The following is a 26,954-nucleotide window of genomic DNA, read 5'->3' as shown; positions in this document are numbered from 1 at the left end:
GACAAAGGCAGCCAGGCGTGATGCTGTCAATATCACCCAGTGTACCGTATCTACCTGACCTTCATAGATGCTCGTGAACAGCACTTGCCCCAAGTCTGTTAAAGGCTACACGGTAGATCTTTGTCTTATTTTGGGACTTAAATAAAAGTCCTTAGTGCCTCAACATAATGAAAAATCAAGAGCTTGCCCCTAAGCTTAACCGGTACCAGCACAGAAACAGGCATGTTGGGTTTTTTTATCATCACCTGTTTATTCAGAAATATATTTGAACATATACACTCATATACAAAATGGACAAAGCCAAATGGCAACCATTACATATGTAAAAAAAAACTCCACAAAAAAAACCGGATTCGAGCAAATGTCATTAACCTTTGAGATTACAGAGACATTGGAATATTGCCTTCTCTACTAGTGAGCTGTGCGATATCATGAAACAGACAATTTGTCTGTGACCGTGCAGATGAAAATAACTTCCCTACCAGCGCCAACATATCATACAAATCCAAAACACACAATTGGCAAATTATCCACCGAGCCAAGGCCTGTGAACCATGGCAAGAAAGGTCCTGCTTGCAAGTATCTATGTAGAACTTTTTTCGCACCGTACATAGCCAACCGTGCTCATCGGAGGTGCGGGGGAAAGACAACAAACTAAACGCACACAAACAGACGGTGCTCCTTTCAAATCACTTCTGCTTGCTCCTTCCCTCCCGTCTCTTCCCTCCCCTCTCATCCCCGACATCTCGGCCCCCCGTCATTCATTCTCCCCCTCTTGCCCTGCTGCTCATCTAGAGCCATGCCCTCTTTGTCTCTCCCATTTAATTTTCGGTTTACATGCATTAAAATGTGACTCTACTCCCCTTTCCGTGGTGTGCCACGGGGAAAGAGTGGTTATGCTGAGAACAACCAGGCATTTACCCACACACAAAAATACGAGCGATACTGGACGGTAATACCAGGAGCTGCTGTCTCTATAATAACATAAATCACGTGTCTTTAAATGTATTATACCACCGAGTTAAGAAGTCAACGCACGTAAATTGTTCACTACCTAAAAATAATTTTGAGATGGCCTGCATATTTATACTTGCAAGCCTCGAGTACACACAGAGTACAAATGATGTACCTACTTCACATTAGGCTACAAGGCACTCCAAAAAAGGAGCTTGTTTAAAACAAATCTATGCAACATAGATTATGAGAATAAAAACGCACGTGTGGTGTTCACGATAGAGGCCGACCGAAACTGAATTTCTGGTTTCAGCCAAAACCGAAACCAGAAACCGAAAGTTAAAAGTTTACTTTCGGCCGAGACAGAAACAAAGGTTTATAACCGAAGTTACTGAACACAAGATTTATGAAATGTCATGATGCAATGCTAATTTAATTTAAAAAAATCTAGAACTAATCATTCAGAGCCTGCAGTAAGAGTCGCTAAATATCAAATCTTTAGGTGTTACTTAGTAATTATATCCAAACAAACGAATGTTGTAGTTAAGAAACAACAGTTTTTCCGCATTCAGCCAAACAGGCTGCTGTCTGTTGACCGGTTGTATCTACATTAGCAGCCTGCAAGGTTGCGGCTGTAACCTCGCTCCCAAGCTGCTGCTGCTGCTACTGACGTGTGTGTGTTTGTGTGTACCTTGTTTGTGTGTGTACGTGTGTGTGTGTACGTGTGTATGTGTGTGTGTTTGTGTGTACGTGTGTGTGTTTGCAGCCTATCGCATAGGATTGCCTAGTGCCAACTGACGGGCCAATAGGCAGAGTGATAGACGTAACACTAGCGGTATATTCTAAAAATAGATTTTCGGTTGACGAATGACGACCGAAAGTGAATATCAGTTTCGGCCTAAACTGAAACTATGCCGAAAGAGGCCATTTGCCAACTTTCGGCACCGAAACCGAATTTCGGTCGGCCTCTCGTTGACGATGCGTGTCTGCGTGCCGTGCGGCGATGCTGTTGGCTGTGTCCGCGTGTTTGGTGTCGTGCCGTGCATCTGTCAGACCAGAGAGGGCCCCTGCAGGTGGTGCTCTGACGTGAGAAGCGATGGAGTGAAAAAACCCAGCGCGTGGCAAACGCAGACGATGAAAGGAATTAATTGTCCATGCCAGAGATCGCCCCTTCATGACAAAGGCAATTAAGAGTAAACTCTGTGACACTTTCTGTCATCGATCGAGCCTAAGAACGCGTGATTAATATTATAATTTAAACTCGTAACGTGCCGAATGGTATCCCTCCTCCTCGCTCTCGAAGAGACAGAACGACTCCGAGGTCCGAGGAGGAACCACGGGTGAGTGGTCCTCTATGCATTAAGGTGTTATCGGCCAAATAATGAGTTTACATGTGGGAAGAAACCAGAGTTCCCAGAGAAAATCCACATGTGAGGGGGCAACAATACCCCATACAGATGGAACAGATTGAGATTTGGCCACATTTTTCTGTACCGCCTTCTCCTGGTGAGCCAGGGTATGGCACTCCTTGATGCCCACAGGGAAGGGAGTTTCACAACATTTGTGCGATCCACTATCCCTCGCTGCCTCCACAGTGCTGGATTACAGGCCACATGCATAGCCAACACCGCCAAATTGAAAATTATACTGTATTAAAATTCCAATTCCGCGTAACAATACGAACGTAACACCAACTGCACATTAATTTAAAATTATATAATTTTCCAAATCCCATTTCATATTTGTTACATTTCAGACTGTTACGGGAATATTGTATGCCTGAAAAATGTATCAAGATTATAATCGTGTGGCATGAATACAAGCACAGATCATACCTTCGTTTTTCTCGAAAAAGTTTTAAAACCAGTGAACCTGCCCTTCATATTTAAATAATTATCTAAAGCAAACACCACGTGTGGAATTGGCGATGAACTCTTGCCACATTACTTGAGTGACTAGTGAACCATGGCAATACTGAACCATGCCAATACTCTACTGCAGATATTCCTTTAACAACATGCACGAGACAACTGCTGCCAAATCAATAACACCGGTTCACTACAAAGACAAAGGTTCCCCGTATAACCTGAATAGACTTTTGAGGCAAGTGCTGTTCGCAAGGAGCACCTATGAAGGCTGGCACGGCACACGATGGGGTGGTGGGTGGCCAGCACCATGCCCGACCGCCTTTGTCTCCCCAGTGGCGATGTTTACACATCGCACTAGGTACTCATTTCAGGCAGAGTTGACCTCGGGGAGGCCCAGGACCAGGTCAGATAATCGCCACCGACGTTGGTTGTGAGCGGGATTTGAACTCGGGTCGCCGGGTTCGAAACGTGGAGCACTAAACGCTGCACCACCGCTCCCCCACCCCCGGTTCGCTCAAAACCACCCCACCACCACAATCAACAGAATGGTTCTATTCCACAAGGGCAAATTCCACTAAACAACCATACGAGGCAGATATGCGCGTGGTTTTACTCGAGAATCCTTATGCAACTATAAAACTAAATAAATAAGCAGACAATAAATCTCCTCCGTATATAGCCGTCCCTCCACAAGTAGCAGTGTTGCTTGGATTTAACCAATGCTGCTGAAACTATACACTCCCAGAAGCGCTTGTGGACAGATATATATAGAGGTGTAGTGTCTGCTACGAGTATTCTCCACAGCGACGCTCATGATTATTTTGTGTTAACGTTACACAGGGTCAGTTGGCACATGGTCATCATTTGTGTAAACAGCACACGTGATAATACGTGCCATTGCAGTCCTGTGGTCCCTATTCGCGTGTGAAACGTAAATGTAACAAAAATTTGATACAAAAACTTACTGCAGCGGTCCTGCAAATGCAACGCGAAGTTGGGTGGCTCGAGGTGGGATCATTCACACGTTGGCCCCAACTCCAGATGCCGACTGCGCAACATAACCAAGGCCCGGATTCTTAGGCACGGCTCAGCTCAGGCTTGGCCCAAAAGAGCCAGCCGTGAACCACGTGCTTAACTTGGGCCAGCTCTGATGAAAGGCCCTAAGCCATGCTCAGGATTTCCCGGGAGCCGAGCCTGATCCGAACCGTGGCTGAGCGGCCGCTCACTCATGCCTCTCTAAATGCGACCGAGCGGCTCAAGCCTGAGCCGAGCCAGGGGCGAGCCAAGACTAAGAATATGGTTCTCGGATGTAACGAGGGCACAGGGTTGTTTACGGCTCCGTCTCACACCAGGGTGTGCGGGCACAATGTGGTGCTGTGGTAGTGCGTGCAGTAGGGTGTAGCATCCTCGGTGTGCGTGCACTCAGCCCTCAACTGCCGATCCCCCAGAGGACGGGCGGAGCGCCCCACCGGTGGACACGACCTGTGAGGAAGGGATCGAGCCTCCCACCACCCCCACCCCGGGCGGACGGATGGAGCAGTCCGAGTCCCATCGCTTGAGCTCGTCGCGGACCAGCCGCTCCATGTGGTCGCGCCTCACTTCCTGTCCGGGCCAGGAGCCTCTCTCCTCCTGTGCAACAAAGCGCAAGCGTGGTGAACGGCGTGTACCGACAGCAGCACCGCACCGATGCAGAGGACGAAAGGGCTCCCTCGTGCATCTGCACACTTAGGGGGGCTCAACTGGGAAGGGGGAGAGGAGGAGGGGTTACAAAAACAGCCCGTCCCCTTGACCCTGCGCCGATGTGGTCCGATCCACTAGAGGCACCGTCTTTTAGCCACAGACCCCCTATCCCGTGTGACACCTGCACCGCCCCCGGCCCAGCACCGATATTTTCCACCGTACAAAAGAGCCATGCTAAGCCAGCCTGGCGCAGCTCGAGAGCCGCCAGCTTATTGCTTTTTCACCACAGAAGTCGAGCTGTGCCGCTGACGCGTGTTCGCGGCTCGAGCGTGCGATGCACCTGCAACAGGCGTGTGACGGCGTGTGACGGCGTGTGACGGCGTGTGACGGCGTGTGACGGCGTGTGACGGCGTGTGATGGTGTGACGGCGTGTGACGGTGTGACGGCGTGTGACGGCGTGTGACGGCGTGTGACGGCGTGTGACGGCGTGTGATGGTGTGACGGCGTGTGACGGTGTGTGACGGCGTGTGACGGTGTGTGACGGCGTGTGACGGCGTGTGACGGCGTGTGACGGCGTGTGACGGCGTATGACGGCGTGTGACGGCGTGTGACGGCGTGTGACGGCGTGTGACGGCGTGTGACGGCGTGTGCTCGCGGTGTGACGGTGTGTGACGGCGGTGTGGCGCGCGTCACCTCGCCCATCCCACTGATTAGCCGGGAGAGCACATCCCTCCGCCGCAGCCTCTGCCGCTCCATCGCCTCCAGCTTCACCATCACCGCGTCCATTTTGGAGACCACGCTTCCGATGGAGTGCTCCATCTGGTTGACACGACGCACCAACCTACGGGCAACACCCAACGTGCTATCACCATGACAGAGCATGCTACGATGAACTACCATCACCATCAGTCATTGTCTATCCACTGCTGGATAAAGGCCTCCCCCAAAGCTGTCACCATCTCCTGTGGTCTGGAGGTGCAACAATAAAAGTAACTTGTCCAGCTCAAATGAATTATAATCCACTTATCATGCTATATCAGAAAAAAAAGTTTGATGGCGTGATAACTTGGGTGGATTCCTGTCTGTCTGGGTGCCGTCACGTCACCCGCACCCCACAGCATCGAGCCGGGTTCCTGCGTCGCACCAGTGTCATGCCTCACCCCCCCACCCTCCACCCTGGATGTGTATCATACAATTAAACTCAAGAGTTATCATATTCATACTAAGGAGGAATGGGAGCGAGCGAGCGAGTGAGCGAGGGAGGGAGGGATAGAAGAGGGAGGTGAGACAGAGTGGAGAGGGGCAAGCAGAGAGGAAAGAGAGAGTAAAACGGAAAGAGGACAGCGGGAGAATGTGATAAGCAGTGGGAGAGAGGACTAGGGAGAGGTAAAAGATATTGAGACACACGATAGGGGGAGGTGGGAATAAGGAGAGTGAAGGTGAGAGAAACAGGGAGAAAGATAGCGGGAGGGAAGTGGGTGAGATACAGTGGAGGGAGAAGAGGAGTATAGAGGGCGGGAGAGGTAGAATAGGGGACAGAGGAATGAGAAACAGAGACAAAGTGAGACACTGAAATAAATTGCAAAATACAGTACAGAGAAGGCAAGAGAAAGGTGGAGACTGGGCTCTGTACAGTAGAACAATAACAATTTTGCTGGCTCGTTAGCTGGGTGGGATGGATTGATGGTCATGTGTGGTTTGCTTGTTTTACTAAATATCGATTTGTTTGTGCACCATTTTCTATTGGTTCTGTAACGTGGATTTTTTTTTTCCAACTTCAATTTGTTTCATTATTACACTGTTTTATGTTATTGATTTTTTCATTTTGGTCACCCAGGTCACTCTTGCTAATTAAACTTATCCCGAGCTCTCGCCTGGTTAAGACAAAAACTTGAAGGAATGCACCTTGCTCCTGCACGCGCAAACTGATCGCTCCATACACAGCAGTCCAACCGAGCCATGACCAACAGACGCCGTGCACAGCGACGAGACAGGCGACAACATCCGCGCTTTCGTAGGGGCTCACACTCGGAACTCCTCCCGCGAGACGCCACCGCCACCGCCTTGATGGTGATTTCCACGACGGACGACGGTTATGTCATCGTCCTCATCCGAGTCTCCGTCGTCATCGTCGTCATCATCGTCGCGGCTCGTCACTTGGCTGGGCAGCGAGTGACGGGACCGCGAGGTGGAGGTGTCCACGTCGTCCCCCACTTCATCCGCGGAGCCTCCCAGAGCCTCCTGGAAAAACGACCACAACTCAAAAGGCCATCGCGACTTCACCGGATTCTCCTATTCTTTTCAAGTTAAGAGTGTATGTGCGTATGTATTCATAAAGTATATTCTCCGTAACGCCAATGATCATTTTGAGATTGGTATTATATACTTTTGCGTCGAACTCAGACTCATATCGTAAAAACAGGGTCCTTGTCTGTAAGATCAGCAGCTCACCAGCACTGATAAAAGAAGCCTCCTATTAGCACCTCCAATTAGCATGGTTGCCTACGTATGGTATTGAATCAATGCTGCTGAAATGATGCACTCCCAGAAGGCTGTGCGGCCAATGGGTTGCGTAAAAAATTCTCGATGTTTTTTTTTTTTTTCACGTGGAGAGACGGAAATGTGTAGACGTATTGTCTGCTTGTGTATTTTGTAAAAACTTGGGGGTGCATCTCACCCTCCAGTAAGCCCTTTCATCCGCAGGATAGCGCTCTACATGAAGTAAAATACTGTGTCTCATTATCTCAAGCAAGGAAGCGTGCGGCATTCATTTCATCATTATTTAAAAATTATATTACCTTGGGTGCATTTTATGTATGTTGAACTTCTTTCACACCGTACGGAGCCAACCATGCTAATATTGATGTGAAGTGGACTGTATAAATAGAGCCTGATTGATGGATACAAGCAACTTTGAACCTCTGATTAGCACGGTTGGCTATGTACAGTGCGAAAGAAGTTCAACATACATATTTACAACTTTGTGCCCATGGGGCACCATGGGGGGGGGGGGGGGAGTCAATGATAGAATGTATGCAAAAAAGACAAAGCAATGGGAAAGGGACGAGAGAAGCAAAGCAATGGGAGATTCGAGGAAATGGTTGAAAGAGGAACAGATAAAAACGCGAGGAAATGGGTCAGCAGAGATGAGAATTGGGGGGGGGAGAGGTTGCATCATCAGGGCCTCAACACTGCAGCATGGAGGAGCGGCATGTGCTTTCGCAGGGGGTGGCGGGGAGAGGGAGAGATTCAGAGCGGGGGTGGCCACATCGAAGTCACGGGATTTACGGGAGGCTCGAGATAATTTAGATTAAAATGTCTAAGAAGAGTGTCTTTTCAAAATCAACAGGACCAAGGCTAGTTCCAGAGAGGTCACACAGCAAGGAATTTGAGGATGATGCATCAGACATCAGCCGGACAACCACGCCACATCTGCTGGAAGATGATGAGTTTACATTTCCTAATTAGGACGATTATGCCAATTGGTGAGTTATTTAAATGTTCTGGAATCAATCACATCCACGTCACCTTCTCCAGACGGAGGTCCCGCCTCATCTGGAGCTGCTCAGCACGAGTGAGGGCTCCATCGCCATCATACCGCGCAAACACTGCCTCGATCTCAGCATCGGCAAACCCCTGTCTGCACCCACAGCGAAGCAATGTCACAGCGCCACGTCACACCACGTCACCATTGACCACTTCACCAAACCACGTCACACCACATCAAACTAAACTATTTTATTTTAAACTATTACTAAACTATTTTTATTTTCCAAGGTAAGGTCCACTGAGCTACGTAGCTCTTTTTTAGAAGCGACCTAACTAAGTGACAGATCAACACAGTGGCTTTTCACGTTGAAATGTATAGCAACCAAATACTCTAAACGCTTGTTGATTCTAAATTTGAAGGGGAAAACTGGAGGACCCAGAGAAAAATCTACGTAACCACAGGAAGAGAGACAAACTCCAAAACTATAGGTGTCAGGGTCAGGATCGAACCCATGACCTGCTGTATACCAAGCGAGGTACCATATCACCACAACACTTTACCACATCACCACCAGTTCACACCACCATAGCACCACCACAGGAGACACGTTTGTTTGTTACATTCGAGTTTCTAATCCGGCAGGTAGGTGAATACACCGGCAGGTTAATACTGCACGTGTTTAACCTTTAAAAAAATGTGCATATTGGTATAAAGTGGCCGTTTTAAAGATCCTGTAACATCACTGACAAGGAGAGTAGTCCATTATCTACTGGCATCGTGGTCCTAATTTGCCAAATTTAGAAAAATTCTACTAAATTGGAAAAAGCATAGTGATTGCTGCCCCCTACTGTGAACATTTCACAAGGCTCTCCTTAAAAAAAGCATCATGGGACTCAGTGAGGCTTCTCCGGGGTAAACTCGCATCATAGTACGAATACTATTTGCCAAATATTTAAAAACAGGTTAGCACGGTTGGCTACGTACGGTGCAAAAGAAGTTCAACATACATAAAGCAGATTCGTTTTACCCTTTCAGATTCTGTCTCCATGTGGCAAAGTTAATTTGACCAGAGGGGGGCAGAGTCTTCTGTATTCCTGCAACACGTGGCTTCTTACAGCTCAGTCTGTCCACCACCTTCATCCAGCCCTGTGCACAAAGACAACGATCCCCGTGTAGCCTTTAACAGACTGCTGGGGCAAGTGTTGTTAAGGAACACCAAGGAAGGCTGGCACGGCACATGAGGGGTGGGTGGCCAGCACTACGAGCGGCCGCCTTTGCCTCCTCAGCGGTGATGTTTACACACCGCAACAGGTACTTATTTGAGACGGAATCGACCTGGCAAGGCCCAGGAATTGGTCCAGATGATTGTCATTGGTGTTGGCCATGAGCGGGAATCGAACTCGGGTCGCCGGATCCTTAGCACGGTGCACTAACCGTTACACTACCGCTCCCCACACGCACACACGCACCTGCTTGATCACACTGGAGAGCTGAAACTGAGGCTGGCTGTGGGCTTGTTCGCTCTTTTCTTCAGAGTACGCTTCGCTCACTATAGCCAGGAACATCACCTAGAGGTGGGGGGGGGGGGGGGTAGTTAACGTCCAGTGCAGGGCAGGAGGTGGGAAAACCGTTAAGCATTGACCCAGATCTTTTGCCATGCGCACCCCACATACACAAGCAAGCATGCGTGGACGCCTCTGTTCAATCCACCGCTGGATGAAGGCCTCCCACTCCCAAGCCATATAGGGTTATTTTATCATACTTCACTGTGCTGGTGAGTGCAGGTTTATGAAGAGAGGCAGCATAGATGTGGAAGAATAGTACCGTATGTAATTCTTTTTTTTTTTGTATTTTGCACGGTCTTCTGCTGGCAAAGATGTAACGCCAGAGCAGCAGCTGCATACACAGCATGCTGTCTGAACTCGGTCGGCCATTAGCGATATCCTGGCTCGACCCTGGTCATCGGCACCAAATGAAAATCAACTCACGGACAGCAGATCTACCAGGACCGCTTCGATACAGAAAACAGCACTGAGAGTTGGCTGAGGAGCTCAGGGAGAAAAGTCCTGGACACAGTTCTGAGATGACACCACTGGGGTACATGTTTCTGATTTAGAAATAATAATATTAAACTTGTAACGCGCCGTTGTACTGTCCTCACTCACTCTTGAAGAGAGAGAAAGACACGGAGGCGGGAGGAACCACAGACAAGCGGGAAGGCAGCCACGCGGTGAACCGGTGCTAACAATTGCCCGAGCTCTGTGGTCCTCCATATATTAAGGTGTAAGCAGCCAATTAATGAGTGTTAAAACCAGAGCACCTGGAGGAAACCCATGTGGCAAGCTAGGGTTTTGACTCCCTTCTCCATGCCCACAGGAAGGGAGTTTCACAACATTTGTGCGATCCACCAACTCTCGCTGCCTTCACAGTGCTGGATTACAGGCCACGTGTGTAGCCGCGACTGCCCAATCCTCTCAAGTGGAGAGAGAACCGTTCATCTTAGCCCATCCAAACTAAAGCAAACGAATCGGAGACACAATGCGCTGCGAGAGAAACGTCTCAAGCTGTGCTGCCCTGCCCTCTTGGTATCAACCGGTGCAGAAGAGGTGTCGTTTAAAAAAAATCTAAACCCTGCAATTGATAAAACATGATTAATACCGAGTGTGTGTGTATGAAACAAGCCCTTACGTTTCAAACAACACAAGTAAACAGCACACAGCCTCTGTGCATTGTCAAAAATTCAGAAGCACATCCTGAAGAAGTGCACGGTGCTCTTATCTTAGGTCACCATCAAAATAAATTTGTGCAACTGTGACCGACCGACCGACTGACAGGCAGGCAGCAGTGATGCAGTGATAGACAACTGTGCACAAGTTGCGTTCTTATTTGCATTCATCAGCAGAGTATAGTCACCAATGCTCACTGCTGTCGTTTTGGTTTAAACATGTGGATTTCAGGTCTATGCGATGAATCTGTTATGATAGTTTCGTCTCGTAAGGTACAGATTTTACGACTGTAAGCAGGCCCTTACCATCATGATGAGCCCCACGCAAAACACATATGAAACAAAGTAGATTGGCCCCATGATCCGACTTGCAGCCTCCAGAGATGAGAAGTCAAAATCTCCCAGCAAAATACGCACCTGTGTCAGGCTGGGGACAGAATCAAGGACATCATTCGGGGTGCGTGCTAGTTCGGATCCGGTTATTACACCTGCAGTATTAACCAGGGCTACCTGTGTCTGCTTCACAATGGACATTAAGGATCCCGTGACTGCGTTCGAAGAAGGGAAGGTCATTGTGTGCCGGCGTAGTGCTCCAAAATTTTTTACTCTAAAATGAATTAATTGGCATTACACAAGGCAAAATTGGCCCATCCTGCAAAAACTTAGCAGTACCCTCCTTCACATTCAGTTTTCCATTGATTTATGTGGATTGGGTTGGTGCGATTGTGTATATGCTGTGAAGTTATTTCTAGCAAAAATTCACTAAATGCTCTTTGAATTCACTTATGTGTGGCTATGTGGTCGGCCGAGGGAGAACACTGTATGTGTGTGGTAGGCGCTCCTCTGCTGGCAGCTGTCTCGTGCGGTTTTCTTTGTGCGCCCTTTTCTTGGAACGCAGCTTCCTCCTTAAGCGAGGGCTAATCAGTACACTCATTGGTCAGAATACACACCAGAAACATCTACTAAGAGGTGTATATATAAATGGGAGGTCACTCCTTCTCTGCTCCTGCTCCTGGGGTCTCTAATACTCTTCCTCTAGAACATCTCGCTACCAAGGGGTGCCACGGTGGCACTAGTGTCCAGAAGGATCTTTATATTTTTATACAATAAATATTTTCTTGCTTCATGTTTCCAATGCATGGTGCATTCCAACAATAAAACACGTTGCTCGGCGTTTCAGGTTGTGTCCTCATATACAGGCTCATTGTTTGGGATTTTACAGGGTTGTCCGCCGACATGTAGATTTTTAAATGTCGTGAAATGACAGTGGTGGGTGCACATGAGGCCGCAGGTGCCTGGCAATGTTGGTGCTGGTGCCATGCTGCTCACATGCAGGAGCTGAACGAGCTGAAGTCGGGAAGCGCGCCGCCAAAGATGAGAAACGCCAGCTGTGCGAACGCCAGGAACACCGTGGCGAACACCAACGTGTAGCCGAGTAAGTCCCAGGCACAGCGGGTGAGGGCACACCCGCACATCGTCAGTGTGCGGCACATGGATCCAAACCGCACCACCTGGAAGCAAGCGCAAAGACAAAGATGCCCCCCCGCATAGCCTTAGCAGACTGCTGGGGCAAGTGCCGTTAGCGAGAGCCTATAAAGGCCAGCACGGCACACGGGGGAGCGGTATTGGCAGCAACAAGCCCGGAAGCTTTGGACTCCCTAGTCTAATGGTTAGACCCTGTACAAGGTACTCAAGTGAGATCTATTCACACCAGTCTATGGTTGCTGCACAGAGCTCCATCTATTCTTGTTTGAGATTATACAGGGAAATGAGTGTGTGTGTGGGAACCTTACCTTGATCCAGGCCACAAACACGATGACTCCTGTGACGATGATAAAATTCTGCTCCCACTCGGCAACGGTGCTCACGGTGGAGAAGCTCATGGCTCGACTGGAAGATGCTTCTCCGAGTAATGAGCTTGAGAGGATTCCGTGGTGGACACCAAAAGCCGTGCCCACCACGCACAGCTGCACACGCACGTCACAAACAAAAGACAAAGATTCCCCGTGTAGAATTCAGCAGGCTGCCCTGGTTATTACTGTGGGTGTGTTCACATTAATGTACCACGTGCTGTCTGCTTCACAGTGGACATCAAAGGTCTTGTGACATCATTCAAAACGAGAAGGCCATTGCATGCCAGCGTCGTGGTCCAAATTTGCCAAATTTGACATATTACATCACCAATTACTTATTTGTGATTATACACCACAACATCACTCACTACTGTGAAACTCTTCCAGACTGTGTCGGGGAAACTCAGTCGCACCTTTCTTCGTGATAGCACTGTGGTATAAGAGCAGGACAAATACCAAATAAAGCAAATACCATTTACATTATTGTGTTGTTTTTTTTACTATGGGAAAAAAACGGAGAACTCAAAAGGACACCCACACAGAACAGGATGAGAATAATTCCACACACAAAGGCGCCTGAGCCCGGAATCTAACCCAGGTCGTTCATGCTGTGATGCGCGAGGGTTACACTGCGCCACCCTGCCGCCCCTTTATGGTGGTTATGCTAACAGCGATTGTGGCAACGGCGATCTGTGGTCCTCACGGCAATGATGGAAATGTCGAGGAAGGTCCACGGAGAGGAGAGAAAGCCAGCAGGACCCAGGTTTCTGAGCTCCAGCACCTCCTCCACCAGATAGTAGATGGTGAGCAACGCAGCTAGGAGGCCACACACGGCGCGTGCATCCCACAGGGGGGTGCCAAGCGGGCGGCCGGGAGTCAAGGACAAGGCCGTGAGGATTCCTCCAGTCGGGGGAAACTCCATGGACAGCCTAGGGACATTGATGGGAATATTGGGGAAAAGTATCACGCTAGAGCACAGTGGGCACAAGTGGGCACTGGATGTGCATCGGCGAGACGAGAACCGGCGCTGTCAAAACAGCAGGGCCCACGATGGGCACCATGTGCCTGTGTCAGCGTGAAGACTAGACCGGGCGTTGTCAAAACGTGATATAATTTTCGGCAGCCGATGGAAAGGTTCTGGCAAGGACAGTGATTATAACACCGAGCAGAGAGACAAAGGCAAGGCATTGTAGTCGCCACGGAGTTCAGCGAGCACACACGTGATGATTCGTTGAGACATCGTTTAAACATCCATTATAATTTACTCTAACGCCCACGATGCATACATCCATTGAATCACGTTCAAGAACTATTTGTAATTTATGGAAATTATACGAAAATATTATCATTAGGCTAATGGGACAAACGAGATCAGATCGTCCAGCGCCAACAAAAAAAAACATAGATTTTTCTTTTAATCAGATCCGTGATTCATCACGAAATGGCACGTAGCTGTAGGGGAAGGAAGGGCTGCATGCGAATCTGCTCCCCGTACCGTACGACCATGTAGAGGCGAAGGTTTGGGTTGAGGAGCGCGGCGTCGACCGAGAGGAGGCGGGTGGCCCTGTCCAACCAGCTCGCGTCGCGCAACGCGGCCAGCTCCTGCCACGCAGCGGTCCTCGAGTCGGCTGGCAGCCTCACGGCGTACCCGCCTGGGCCGTACCAGCCCAGCGCTCCTTGCCACGGAACGCCCGCCTCCGAATCAAACCGCCATCTGCACACCACAGTGCCAGCGCGTGCCACGTACAACAAACGCTTAACAATAATAATTATAATTATTATTTAGATTTAAAGCTTTCGTGACTGCAGGGATTCATATTCTTGGTTCTTTCGGTAAAGTCACGTAGAAGGGAAATAATAAAATAATCGAAATAAAACATTTAAATTATCACGACGTTTCGATTGCAACATAAGCAATCATCATCAGGTGTGAAAACCACAGCAAGATTTTTTTTTGAAAACCACAGCAAGATTTTTTTTTTATTATTGCTGTGGTTTTCACACCTTATGATGATTGCTTGTGTTGCAATCGAAACGTCGTGAGAATTTTGTTTTATTTTTATTATTTTCCTTCTACGTGACTTTACCAAAAGAACCAAGAATATGAATCCCTGCAGTCACGAAAGCTTTAAATCGAAATAATAATTATTTGGAAAAAAATGTCCATTTGGTGTTCACGCGATGCTTATAGTGCAGGACCAGGGCTTTACACTCACGTGTGCACACACAGTGATTTTCTTTTAGATGTGTGCAGCTGTAATTCTGTGTACACTTGAGATTAGGGTTGTTAAACGACAACCGGTAAACCGGTAACCATTATCTGAATCAATTCCCGGTTTTGAAAGTCAGGAACCGGTCTCCAGCAGCATGTAATGAATGAATAAACCAACTGAAAACTTGCACCGTCGTTTCATGTGCCGCGCCGAGAGGTTAAATTGAACCGACGACCTCTGAACGGCAAGTCCAGAGCACCGACCATTACAGCACTGTGGCAGCAGCTCCCTGCATCTCTCAATTAAAAGCTGAACTTTTTCTAGTTATTGCTCTTAGACAATATGTGCAATGACCCGGTATTAACTGTTTATATTATTGCTGTTCCCAGTAAATTTCAAAAAGTGAGATTTTAACAGCGATACTTGAAATGCATGCGCCTTACACAGTGCTGTTTGCAGGCCCAAACGGATCCTTGTTTTCGTTTGCCGATGAGTACGGCCCATAACACTCTGTCGTTCCAGTCCCCAAATTGGTGGACAATGACCAACAGGAGTTGTTGTGAACACGTGCTTGCCTTGAAAACACACATGCATGTGCGTGCACACATCAGCAAATAATTACACATTTCTAAACTTAGAGCCTTGTTGAAACAACTCGGTTAACGGTTGTTTACAACACACGTGTATGCAGAGCAGGCTGCGACAAATCCTTAATGCACCGATAGAAACGTGTTTGACAGTAGACTTGTCCAGGCGGTTTTGGAGCATGCCTGTAATCCAGCACTGTGGAGGCCAGGGTTGGTGGGTCACACAAATGTTGTGAAACTTCCTTCCCATGGGCTTCGAGGAGCCATATATAATGTGACAGCAAAATGTGGACACCGCTTGCTCCATCTGTATGAAATAGCGGTGCCCCATCGCATGCTCCAGTTTCCTACCACTTGTTCCAGTTTCCTCCCACGTGTAAAAACACCACTAATTCATTGGCCGATAATACCTTAATAGTATCACAGAGCTTGTGGTGAAATTTAACGCCAGCTCACCACGTGGCTGCCTTCCTGCCTTTGAGTCGTTCTCCCTCTTCGAGAGCGAGAGAATACCATGTGGTACGTTAAACGTTACCATTGTTATCATTGAGTCAGATCTAATCAGAAGCCAAGACCTACTTTTTCCTTGGAGGAGATAAAACTCAGAGGTTTATTTAGGACAAGAGACTTATTCACCACTAAGAGGAATTTTCAGAACAATTACAGCCATACGCAAAAAAAACACGGTGGTCAGAAATTTGTCTCCAACACACGCCGTGTGATTATTGGCTTCCGAGTCACATTTTACTCTGTCGAAGCGCTTTATCGAGATGTCGTTTGTGTTCAAATGAGGCTGCATATCTGGGCAAGCAGAAGTCTTACCGATTATCATGTCATGGTCACCTAAAAATGATCCAAACATTCATTTGTCACATTCCTTTCATTCATGCTGGATAAGCCCTCAATTTAAATAGGGTACTGCTTGCTGTGAGAGAAAAACCATTGTGCACCTGCTGTGGCAATGACTTGTGAAATGTAATGCTTTGGCTCCTGATTTTTTTAGCACAGAGACACCTCCAGTGGAAAAAATAAGACATTTCAATTTTATATAGTAGCATCACTCCATCATGCACAATGCTGGCTATTTGCAGCACTCAGAGGCGCATAGATTCATACTTTTTCAGCCAATTAAGGAGTGTTTATACATGTGGGAGGAAACCAGAATGCCTGGAGAAAATCCATGCACTTTGTTTATCAGTCTTTTCCTGGCAAGCCTGGGGTATGGCTCATCCTCGGCACGAAAGGGAATGGAGTTTTACAACATTTGCGCGATCTGCCAACCCTCACCTCTACAGTGGTGAATTACAGGCCACGTGCATAGCAACATTGCCTGGCTGATATTACAAATCAATACACTGCAAGTATTATTAAGGCACACATGAGAGCTATATCATGGCACTATGTTCCAGCATGGTCTATATTGAAGCTCGACTTCAGTACAGGCAGGGGAGAAGAGTCTATAATCGATGACCAACACTAATTACGACTGAAATCTTCACCTACATTAGTTCAAACAAGCCTGACTCTTATTCTTAGTTTTTTCGGTAAAGTCACGTTGAAGAGAAACAACAAAATAACAAAATATATATAAAACAATAAAAAATTCTCACGACGTTTCGACCATAACTCAAACGGTCATCATCATATATTTTGTTATTTTGTTGTTTCTCTTCAACGTGACTTTACCGAAAAAACTAAGAATATGAATTACTGCAGTCACGAAAGCTTTAAATCAAAATTTAAGCCTGACTCTGCTAAAATAACCAAATACATACCAGGGCAAAAACAAGAAAATACAAGATATTGAAAACAGTGGACAAACATAAATAAAAATTAATTCAAATAAATTTCTTGCAGTGTAAAATTAGCTTGGACAAATAACTTTAAAAAAATATTCATAACAAAATAAAGTTGCAGAAAAGTCGGCGTGGATTTGCGTGATTATTGCACGAACGCTCATGTCCACTAAGAAACATCATTTCCACACAGCACATAGTGCGCGCAACTCGCTCTATGTTATTAGCCATGGCCGGGACACAAACCCGGGTCTCACCAGGGTCATAATGCAGAGCACTCGCCATACATTGTTTTATTCCATGCAAAACCTTACGTATTATAAGCATGTATAATGTTTCATCTTATTCTTAGTTTTTTCTTCAACGTGACTTTACCGAAAAAACTAAGAATATGAATTACTGCAGTCACGAAAGCTTTAAATCAAAATGTTTCATCTTCTTTGGTTCTTTCGGTAAAGTCACGTAGAATGAGAATAAAATAATAAATTGATAAAATAAAATAACACGGTAATATTCTCACGACGTTTCGGCCACAACACAAGCGGCCTTCATCAGGTGAAGGGACGAGACTGTCTGGTAGGACAGCGCTGGAGTGAAAGAGCCACGTTCAGATCACGGCCTTTAAGCTGTGTGAGAGGAACAAAGCGCCTTGACAAAGGAATTAGCATATAATTTAGCATTGAAATGGCTGAATGATTAGCTTGTGACTGGTCACAGAAATAGCTATGTTAAAAGTTAAAGCATACACATCCGCAGAGGCACCCCTTGTTAAAGGAATTAGCATAGAATTTAGCATTGAAATAGCTAAGTTAAAGCATACACATCCGCAGAGGCACCCTTTGACAATGGAATTAGCATAGAATTTAGCATTGAAATAGCTGAGCGATTAGCTTGTAACCGCTCACAGAAATAGCTACGTTAAAGTCAGAGCATACACATTCACCGAGGCACTTAGTACAAATCAAACAGGAGAATTTAGCATTGAAATAACTAGGCGAATTTAGCATTGAAATTAATGAGTGATTAGCTAGTGACTGGTCACAGAAATGACTATGTTGAAGTCAAGGCCTACACATCTGAGCTATTCACAGTACTATATAGTGAACCAATAAAAACTCAAATATAAATTACCTTAATGTTATCAATAAACTCTATATTCTCCAATCAGCTAAGCTACCAACAATAAGTCGTTATATATCACAATGCTATAGCATTGCTATAGCATTGCTATAGCATTGTGATATATGCTAAGGTAATTTATATTTTAAATTACATTAAGGTAATTTATATTTTAGTTTTTATTGGTTCACTATATAGTACTGTGAATAGCTCAGATGTGTAGGCCTTGACTTCAACATAGTCATTTCTGTGACCAGTCACTAGCTAATCACTCATTAATTTCAATGCTAAATTCGCCTAGTTATTTCAATGCTAAATTCTCCTGTTTGATTTGTACTAAGTGCCTCGGTGAATGTGTATGCTCTGACTTTAACGTAGCTATTTCTGTGAGCGGTTACAAGCTAATCGCTCAGCTATTTAAATGCTAAATTCTATGCTAATTCCATTGTCAAGGGGTGCCTCTGCAGATGTGTATGCTTTAACTTAGCTATTTCAATGCTAAATTCTATGCTAATTCCTTTAACAAGGGGTGCCTCTGCGGATGTGTATGCTTTAACTTTTAACATAGCTATTTCTGTGACCAGTCACAAGCTAATCATTCAGCCATTTCAATGCTAAATTATATGCTAATTCCTTTGTCAAGGCGCTTTGTTCCTCTCACACAGCTTAAAGGCCGTGATCTGAACGTGGCTCTTTCACTCCAGTGCTGTCCTACCAGACAGTCTCGTCCCTTCACCTGATGAAGGCTGCTTGTGTTGTGGCCGAAACGTCGTGAGAATATTACTGTGTTATTTTATTTTATCAATTTATTATTTTATTCTCATTCTACGTGACTTTACCGAAAGAACCAAAGAAGATTAATCATTGCAGTCATGAAAGCTTTAAATCGAAATGTATAATGTTTACCCAAGAATAGCCCCAGCGAGTCTCAAGACTCTTGTGAAGGAGGGGCCTGCCAAGCTTTCTCAATAGGGAGGGGGGGTGGGGGAGGGGATGTTGCTTTGTGTAATGCTAATTAAGTTTCTTGTCATTTTCCAACATTTGAATGTTTGGACAAAACCAGTTCCATTTATTTTTTTACTGGAGAATTCAGAGAAAACCTGTGCAGAACAGGGGGAGAACATACAAACTCCTCGCGGGAAGACGCCCAAGTCAGGAATCGAACCCAGGAACTTCTTCCTACAAGGCACAAGCATGACTGCTGCACTATCGTGCTGTCCTAACGAGTGGATTGAGCGTAGGTCTCGTGGTGCATGCAGGCTCTTACCAGATGATCACAGGCTCCACAACCAGATTTTCCCCACTAACCATTGAATTGGTTAGGTTTCTGGAGCCGGAGTTATGCAAAGCCCATAGCAATGGGCCGGTAAGGTACTGGGGAGAGACACGTTGCACATAGATTATCAATCACTACCAAATTATCAGTTGCACTGTTTCGTCATTTAAAAAAAAAATACTCATAACAGCTGATACTCACTGCTTACCTAATATATTTACACACTCACCTAGCTAATTGATTATTAACTTACGCTCACCTACCTATTTAACCATTCACATATGAACCCACTCACATATCTATTAGTTTGCTTATCTTGACATATTTATGCACTTGCAAGGTAATTCTGGAAATACCAGAATGGTCCTAACAAGACAAATTATTTTTATTTTGCATAGTCCTTACACACCCAATACAAGCACCAAATCCCACATATCACATGACAAAGATAAAGATTCCCCTTAAAGCCTTTTACAGACTGTTGGCACAAGGGCTGTTAGCGAGCACCTATGAAAATGCAAGGCACACAAGTGGGTGGTTGGGTGGCCAACACCACCACCCTTCATCTCCCCAGTGCTGATGTTTACGCACCACAGCAGGTACTCATTTAAGGTTGAGTTGACCTCGGGGAGGCCCAGTACCTGTTGAGATATATTCATCACTAATGTTGGCCGTGTACGGGAATCTAACTCAGCTGGCCAGGCCTGTAGCCCAGTGCACTAACCACGAGATTACTGCTCTCCAGACCACTAGACAAAGACACCCACGTGCGTACACAGGTGGAATACCTGCCAGACTTGTTCTATTGTCGCAAGGTTGTGGAACGTTGTTGGGTCAGCGTTGGAGAGCGGCGATGACGTGAACATCTCCGACACAGCATGCGTGTATTCGTAAGCCAATGGAATGCGACTACTATAGGCCACTGTACACACAGCACAGACACACACAGGAACGTCTTTATCACGTACTTCGAGCTAAGGAGGGGTGAGGAATGTGGAAGTGCAGGCACACCTCGGCTATTCTCACGTCAACTGGGCACCAATTCAAGAATGCACACATTTCTGTGAAACCAGGAAACCATCAAACAGTTATTGCACTATCCGATACATGCAAATCACTGTCAATCAATCGATGAATTAAAGGATCATTACGAGCCTTACAATTTTTTTAATGTTAAGTTTAATGCTCCAAGTCACTTAATATTCTAATTCCGAATATTTAACGTTTATAGTTTTTGGAAATTTTTGTACGCCACAGGATAAGATGCTGCTGGCATAGACAGTGAAAAAGGCATGGCAGGACCCTCTCAAAAAATAATCAGGAGACTCAGTGAGGCTTTCCCGGGGGTGAACGAGTGACAGGATAACGGAATAGAAAATGGAGGTGGAATAACAATTCACAGAAGGCAGCTCTGCCCTCAGTAAACACTGAATCGACAAGAGGCGAGTGTGCAGCTGTAAGCGTTGAGACGTAAGCTGAAGCTAGCGACGAGTGCAGAGCCCTCCGTGCTTCATCTCTACGGCGCTGGGGGCTAACAGGGCTCAGTGGTCCAGGAAAGGCTTGCGTTATATTTCATGTTTTTTTACGTCAATGTTTCTGAACCATATGTAACAGCAGGTAAGATGCATTGATTGAAAATGCTCTTCTTTAGGCACTGAAGTACGGTGCTTTTCATCATCAAATGCATTTTTCTAAAAGGACTCCATCCTGCTTGTGCTCACCTCTCTCTGTAATCATATTGATCAGAGGCTGCCATCAGGAATTTCCCTAGCGTAATGATTCATTCCACGGCCCTCACTTTCGAACCTGCTCGATCTTCACACACGTGGCGTAGCCGAGGGAGTTGAGAGGGCCGGTGGTGGTGGCTGACGCCGTCTGCCGCGCTACGAAAGCGCGACCAATGGAGAGGGGAGGGCGGGAGGTGGGAGCTGCAATGGCCACTGAAGGCACGGAGGAGAGTTTATTCTTTTCCTATAACTCTACAAATACCACGGCACACTTGGGACGTATGTGCCACGGCGGAACACCAGCTGCGAAGCACTTGCCCTCGCACACCCTCAAATCACTGAACGAGTGCTTTGTGTCAATATGAAAGTGTTGATCGAAATGTGATTTTTCACAGATGCATGCTCGTGTTAATGTGCGTGGTGGGGATGCGATCCCAATATTTGGGTTAATGGGAAAAAAAAAAATCGGGCTTAAATACAAAAGTGGCATCCACGAAGGCACGCTAATTGTTTTACATCGTGTAAATTACCAGAAGAATCTAAAAAACATCAGAAATTGTCCTTAAATATACAATATACGACATGTTTAAATAGGAAGCGGATCCCCAAGTGTACGGCATACATATAAATGCATGCGAAGACCTCACCCACACAGAGCAGTGCAAGAAACACGGAGAAGGTGACAGCCTCGCGAATCGCCAGCTTCACGTAGCGCTCGCGGTTCAGCACGGGGCTCTCTGTCCAGCGTGTCGCCCACAGGCCTGCACACGCAACATGCACAAGCAAGCGCACCCCACCACTTATTTCTGTGTATGTGGTGTGATGTTGGGCGGCAAGGTGGTGCAGTGGTAAGGCACGTGCCTCGCAGTAGAAGGGGGGGGCTGGGTTCCATTCTAGACTCAGACGCCTCTATGTATGTAGTTTGTGTGTTCTCCCCCTGTTCTGCATGGGTTTCCTCTGGGTTCCCAAATTCCCTCCGATAGCAAAAAAAACCCCATAATGTAACTAGTATTGGCCAAAACATTCAAATGCCAAAATAATCACCTGCAAAATTACTCACGACAATATCACCCCCCCCCCCCACCCCACTGTAAAGATTTTGCAGGACCCTTCTGAAAAAGAGAGTGTTGAGGCTCGGTGGGACTATCCTGGGTAAGCAAGAGTGACAATAATAACACCCATACTTCTCAGTCCGTGGGGGGCCATGGGAGTCGCACTCGGGCACTTACGTCGGACGAGCCCCACGACCTTGCCCCAGCAGACCTTCCCCCTCCAGAGGCCCACCGTCTCACTGCTCCCATCACTCTGGCTCGTGCTGTCGCTCTCCGCGCTCCCGTAACTCGAGCTGCCGGAGCCAGGCTGGCTGAGCCCCCCGCCAGCTGCCTCGGAGCCGTGCGGTTCCCGCGGGTCGGCCTCAAACGCACCGTTGTTGCTCCAGAAGGCAGTTTCTTGCACTCCCTGCGCTTGTCGGCTCATGGCTCTGAAAGACGATGCCAGAAATATTAAAATAACAAAATTAGCTGACAATACGTCTCCACATAGAAATACAAAATATTGCTTACACAACACTTCAGCCAGTGCCTTCTGGGAGTGAATAATATCAGCAATGTTTTAAGACAAGCAAACTCTTGATTGGCTTCTCTTATGGAACCCATGTGAGCATGACAGAGGTATAAATAATAGGCAGGTCAAGTGACCGTTCCTTTAAACATCATCATTCTGTATGTACATAGATGCCCTAATACTTAGAAAGTGTGGCATAGCAGTTTTAAATACTTGAAATGCGTTGACATGGCCCAGACATAGCGTGTCCATCACTTGTGGTAGAGGTTGCAGTTTGAATCAGGCAAGCCACCCTGGTTAATTCTGCAGGTGTATTCACCATAAATATGCGCTGTACACTTCAGAGTAGAAGTTAAAGGTCCCGCAATTTAATTGGAGGAAGAGTAGACCATTGTGTGCCAGCGTCAGGCCCGAATTAGCAAAATATAAGATATTGACTGCAAATTACTGTAACGGGAAATACAGATCTTGTCATTCCCCCTTAGAATTGCATTTTATTTACCAGGTCAAGGCTACTGAGCTTTTGGCTCTTTTGCAGAAGCGACCTGGCCACACGTGCCGGCTCATCCAAGTGGTTGTGATTTTATAGTCGCAGCCAAACAATCTAAAAGCATGTCGATTATAAATGTGAAACCCGAGAAAAATCCACACTACCCCCTTGGGCAGCGATCATGCGGACTCCTAAAATCACAACAGGCATCGTCGTCAGGGTCTGGGATCGAGCCCACGGCTTCCTCAAGGGTCCTGCTTTCAGAATGCTTTCAGAAAGCAGGACCCTCCTGAAAAAGGAATTGTGAGATTCAATTAGGCTTTTCTGGGTAAACAAGCGTACCAATAATAATAATTGTAATATACATTTAAGGTCTTTGACTTCAATTAAAATGTTTATCCAGTTACACAAAGTGGACACATCAGGAAGGGCACTAACCGGATGGGTTATTATTAAAATTTTATTTTTTGCCATCGCTATAACAATGTACCCTGAAAACAAAGCGGAATTCTTGGTTCTTTCGGTAAAGTCACGTAAAAGGGAAACAATAAAATAATAAAAATATAAAACATTAAAATTCTCACGACGTTTCGACTGCAACACAAGCAATCATCATCAGGTGTGAAAACCACAGCAATATTTTTTTATTATTTTATTGTTTCCCTTCGAAGTTACTTTACCGAAAGAACCAATAATATGAATCCCTGCAGTCACGAAAGCTTTAAATCAAAATTTTACAATGACCAAGTTTAATACAACTGTACTGGACTTACAATCTTATATATTTAGCCACAAGAACCTCAGCTCAATGAGCCTTCAAGTGTTTCTCTCAGCAGAGTTCCAAATGCCATGAAGCGTAAAATCATTTTCCAACACTTGTGTTTTTGCAGTGCCCAAAGATAACCATGCACTATTAGAGGATAATCATTTGATGCTGCTGATAAATGTGTTCAGTTTATTTTTTTTACAGGATGCTCAAAACGCCACAGGAAAAAAACAAATATTAAATTTGAACTTTCATGAGCAGATGTAAGCAAAGCCCTGATCATTTCTCCTCCAACCTTGGCATTTGAAGTGTGTGCTACGAGACGTGTGGGCTATGTGAAGTGTGTGCTACTGGTCTCTTTTTTCAAGTGAACAGGGGTAATGAGATGATGTGGAGCATAGCTTTGCATCGAGTGGGAACGTGGATGTTGAGGAAGGGCAAAGTGAAATGGCTTCCCAGTAAACGTGGAACGTTGCGCCAACGTTGGTGCAACGGTTCCAACCACGTGCCATTGGCCTAGGCGAGATGTTAACTCCCTCGCCCTGGTATGCAGGAGGTCGTGGGATCCCAACTCTGACACCTGCATTTTGGAGTTTGTGTGTACATCACGCGGTTGCGTGGATTTTACTCCAGGTCCTCCAGTTTTTTCCCTCCACATTTTGAATCAACATGCGTTGAGTATTTGGCTTCAATACATTTCCACATAACAAGCCACTTCGTTGAGCTATGGCCAGGTCGTTTCTGAAAAATATCTGAAAAATAGCTATATAGCTCAGTGGGCCTTACCTGGAAAAATAAAAAGATAGTTTTTAATTTTTATGAATCAAATCCGTTTTAACAACACAACTATAAGTTAATATTTTTTTCTCTGTGCTGAAGGGGCCATGACCGTCTCCGAGTACGGCCCATACATGTTCTGTGTTAAGAATGAAATAAAGTTAGATCCATATTCTTCAGTCTCATCTCGACATTTGAGAAAGCCAGACAGGAGGAGTTGTCCGGGTCTGTTACCAACTTGCAGAGCAGTTGTCTTCGTTTTTCTAAAAGGCAAAACGACTGCATTTATATTTACAAGGAGAATGCTACTGAGCTATCGGCTCTTATGCAGAGGGGACCTGGCCACACGTGACGGCTCATCCAAGTCGTTGCTATCGTCGCACGTGGGATGTTAGAGTCAAACAATCTAAAAGCATGTCGATTATACATAAGAACCCCGAGAGAGAAAAAAAAATCCACGCCACCCCCTTGGGCAGCGATCAAGCTGATTCCAAATATCACAGCTGGCATCATCATCGTCGTCAGGGTCTGGGATCGAACCCACGGCTTCTCCTCGCCACCGGAAAGTAAGACGCACCCCAAAGCCGCGCTCCTCCCGCTCGTCAGTATGGTGAAACCAATGTGGCCCCACGTCGAGAAGGCACTCAGGGAACAAAGCGCGTCTTATAATCCGGGGTATAACAAAACAGCACGAACCCTCATGGCTTATGCAGAAACGTTCGAACGTCAACTATGATTGCGAACTGCAATTATCGTGATTTTCACAAACGCGCTATTCTGTCAGGGAAATGTAATGTAGAATGGGCAGAAAAGGTGAACGAGACACGGTGATCACGATGTTATGACAAACGGACCGATGCGAGTATCATGTATCCGATATCGTACGATACATCGCAGTATACATGTCGCCACATCGCGGCGACCCTTACGGCGACTTGGAACGTTCTTCCCCGACTCGAGAGACAACAAAAACGCCCCCCTCGGCTTAGAAAGTGTTGCAAAGCGTCACGGCGGTGAGCCACAAAGTCACTAAAAGTTCCTCCACTCATTGCTGACGGAGCTTTTAGACGGCGGCGGCTGCGCGCGGGTTTAGAGTCTTCTCGACATCACTCCTCCTCCTCCTCGCTCGGTGCCCTGTGCTGAATGAACTCATTACCTCGAAGAGCGTTAACCCCTCGAGACCATCGCACCGACAGCAACAAGCACGAAGACTCCCTCCCCCGTTGTGTGGCGCCTTGAGCAAACTGTTGGGGCGAGCGCTGTCCGCGAGGTCGCGCCTCACGAAGGCCCGGCCGCCTTTGTCTCCACCAAGTGCTGATGGGGTTTTTTTTACTACACAGCGCAGCGGCTATTCACTTAAGGCTGAGTCGACCTAGCCGCAGCACACGCGCACACGCAGCTGTGGGCGCCATTAAACTTCCCCAATGTCGCTTCACCTGCCCGAGGACGCGAAGCCTCCTCCGTGGCGGCGGCGACGCGGCTCTGGCCCGAGGTCTCCTCCCTCCTCCTCCCTCCTCCTTCCCCGAAGAGAAAGTCGCGCGAATTCCCCGGGAGAATGGCAATGACTTCACAGATAAACTCTTAATATAAATAAAACATTCCGACAACAGCGATGACGGTGGTGGTGGTGGAGCGGGCTTCTTCGCTGCGGGCCGGGCCTTCGTCTCCCTGGCAACAGGGGACGCGCCGCGTGGGCGTCATGGCATGGGCGTGGGAGGGCCTCGCTCAAAAACAAATTCACCAAAAAACGAGTTGGCGGTGTAACGCGTAGAAAGCCGGGCTTTCACGGCCAATTATCATCCACAATAAATGGGGTTAAATCACAATTCTGGCTGTCGTCCGATGAAGCTGGTTGTGATCACCAACGAATTGTAAATGTGGGGTTACTCTCCAAAACACCGGTGTTGATGAAAGTCCTAAATGGCACGTTTTGTTTACGTGACTAACGGGTTGAACGACACATTTACGCGATCTAACCCGAAACAAATTTTAAGAAGAAAAAATACTATTTTTATTTTACCAGATAAAGCCCGCTGAGCTATGTAGTTCTTTTTAATAAGCGACCTGGCC

At 46.6% G+C, this 26,954-nt stretch overlaps 1 protein-coding gene across 2 annotated transcripts; it reads right to left on the bottom strand.

Annotated features, from left to right (window-relative positions):
• Positions 1 to 230: 230 nt before the first annotated feature.
• Positions 231 to 26,577, bottom strand: LOC116953474 (polycystin-2-like). Of its 2 annotated transcripts, none has more exons than XM_032973703.2 (17): positions 26,321 to 26,577; positions 22,518 to 22,768; positions 21,936 to 22,049; positions 20,350 to 20,483; positions 19,553 to 19,659; positions 15,227 to 15,358; positions 14,066 to 14,284; positions 13,274 to 13,499; positions 12,511 to 12,684; positions 12,047 to 12,228; positions 11,024 to 11,144; positions 9,462 to 9,560; positions 9,020 to 9,138; positions 8,031 to 8,142; positions 6,529 to 6,743; positions 5,196 to 5,343; positions 231 to 4,451 (listed from the first exon to the last, which is right to left on the bottom strand). In XM_032973703.2, exons 2-17 carry the CDS (start codon positions 22,762 to 22,764, stop codon positions 4,245 to 4,247), a joined length of 2,556 nt encoding a protein of 851 aa, XP_032829594.2. In that variant the 5' UTR covers positions 22,765 to 22,768; positions 26,321 to 26,577; the 3' UTR covers positions 231 to 4,244. The 2 variants fall into 2 exon arrangements, with proteins under 2 accessions (XP_032829594.2, XP_032829595.2); XM_032973704.2 differs by lacking the exon at positions 26,321 to 26,577 and adding an exon at positions 26,041 to 26,297.
• Between the last annotated feature and the right edge of the window lie 377 nt (positions 26,578 to 26,954).

The sequence above is a fragment of the Petromyzon marinus genome, chromosome 52 (assembly GCF_048934315.1).
Source record: "Petromyzon marinus isolate PM22_M1 ecotype Great Lakes invasive population chromosome 52, UKy_Petmar_22M1.pri1.0, whole genome shotgun sequence".
NCBI classification, from domain to species: domain Eukaryota; kingdom Metazoa; phylum Chordata; class Hyperoartia; order Petromyzontiformes; family Petromyzontidae; genus Petromyzon; species Petromyzon marinus.
This window is presented reverse-complemented; position numbering and strand designations above follow the sequence as displayed.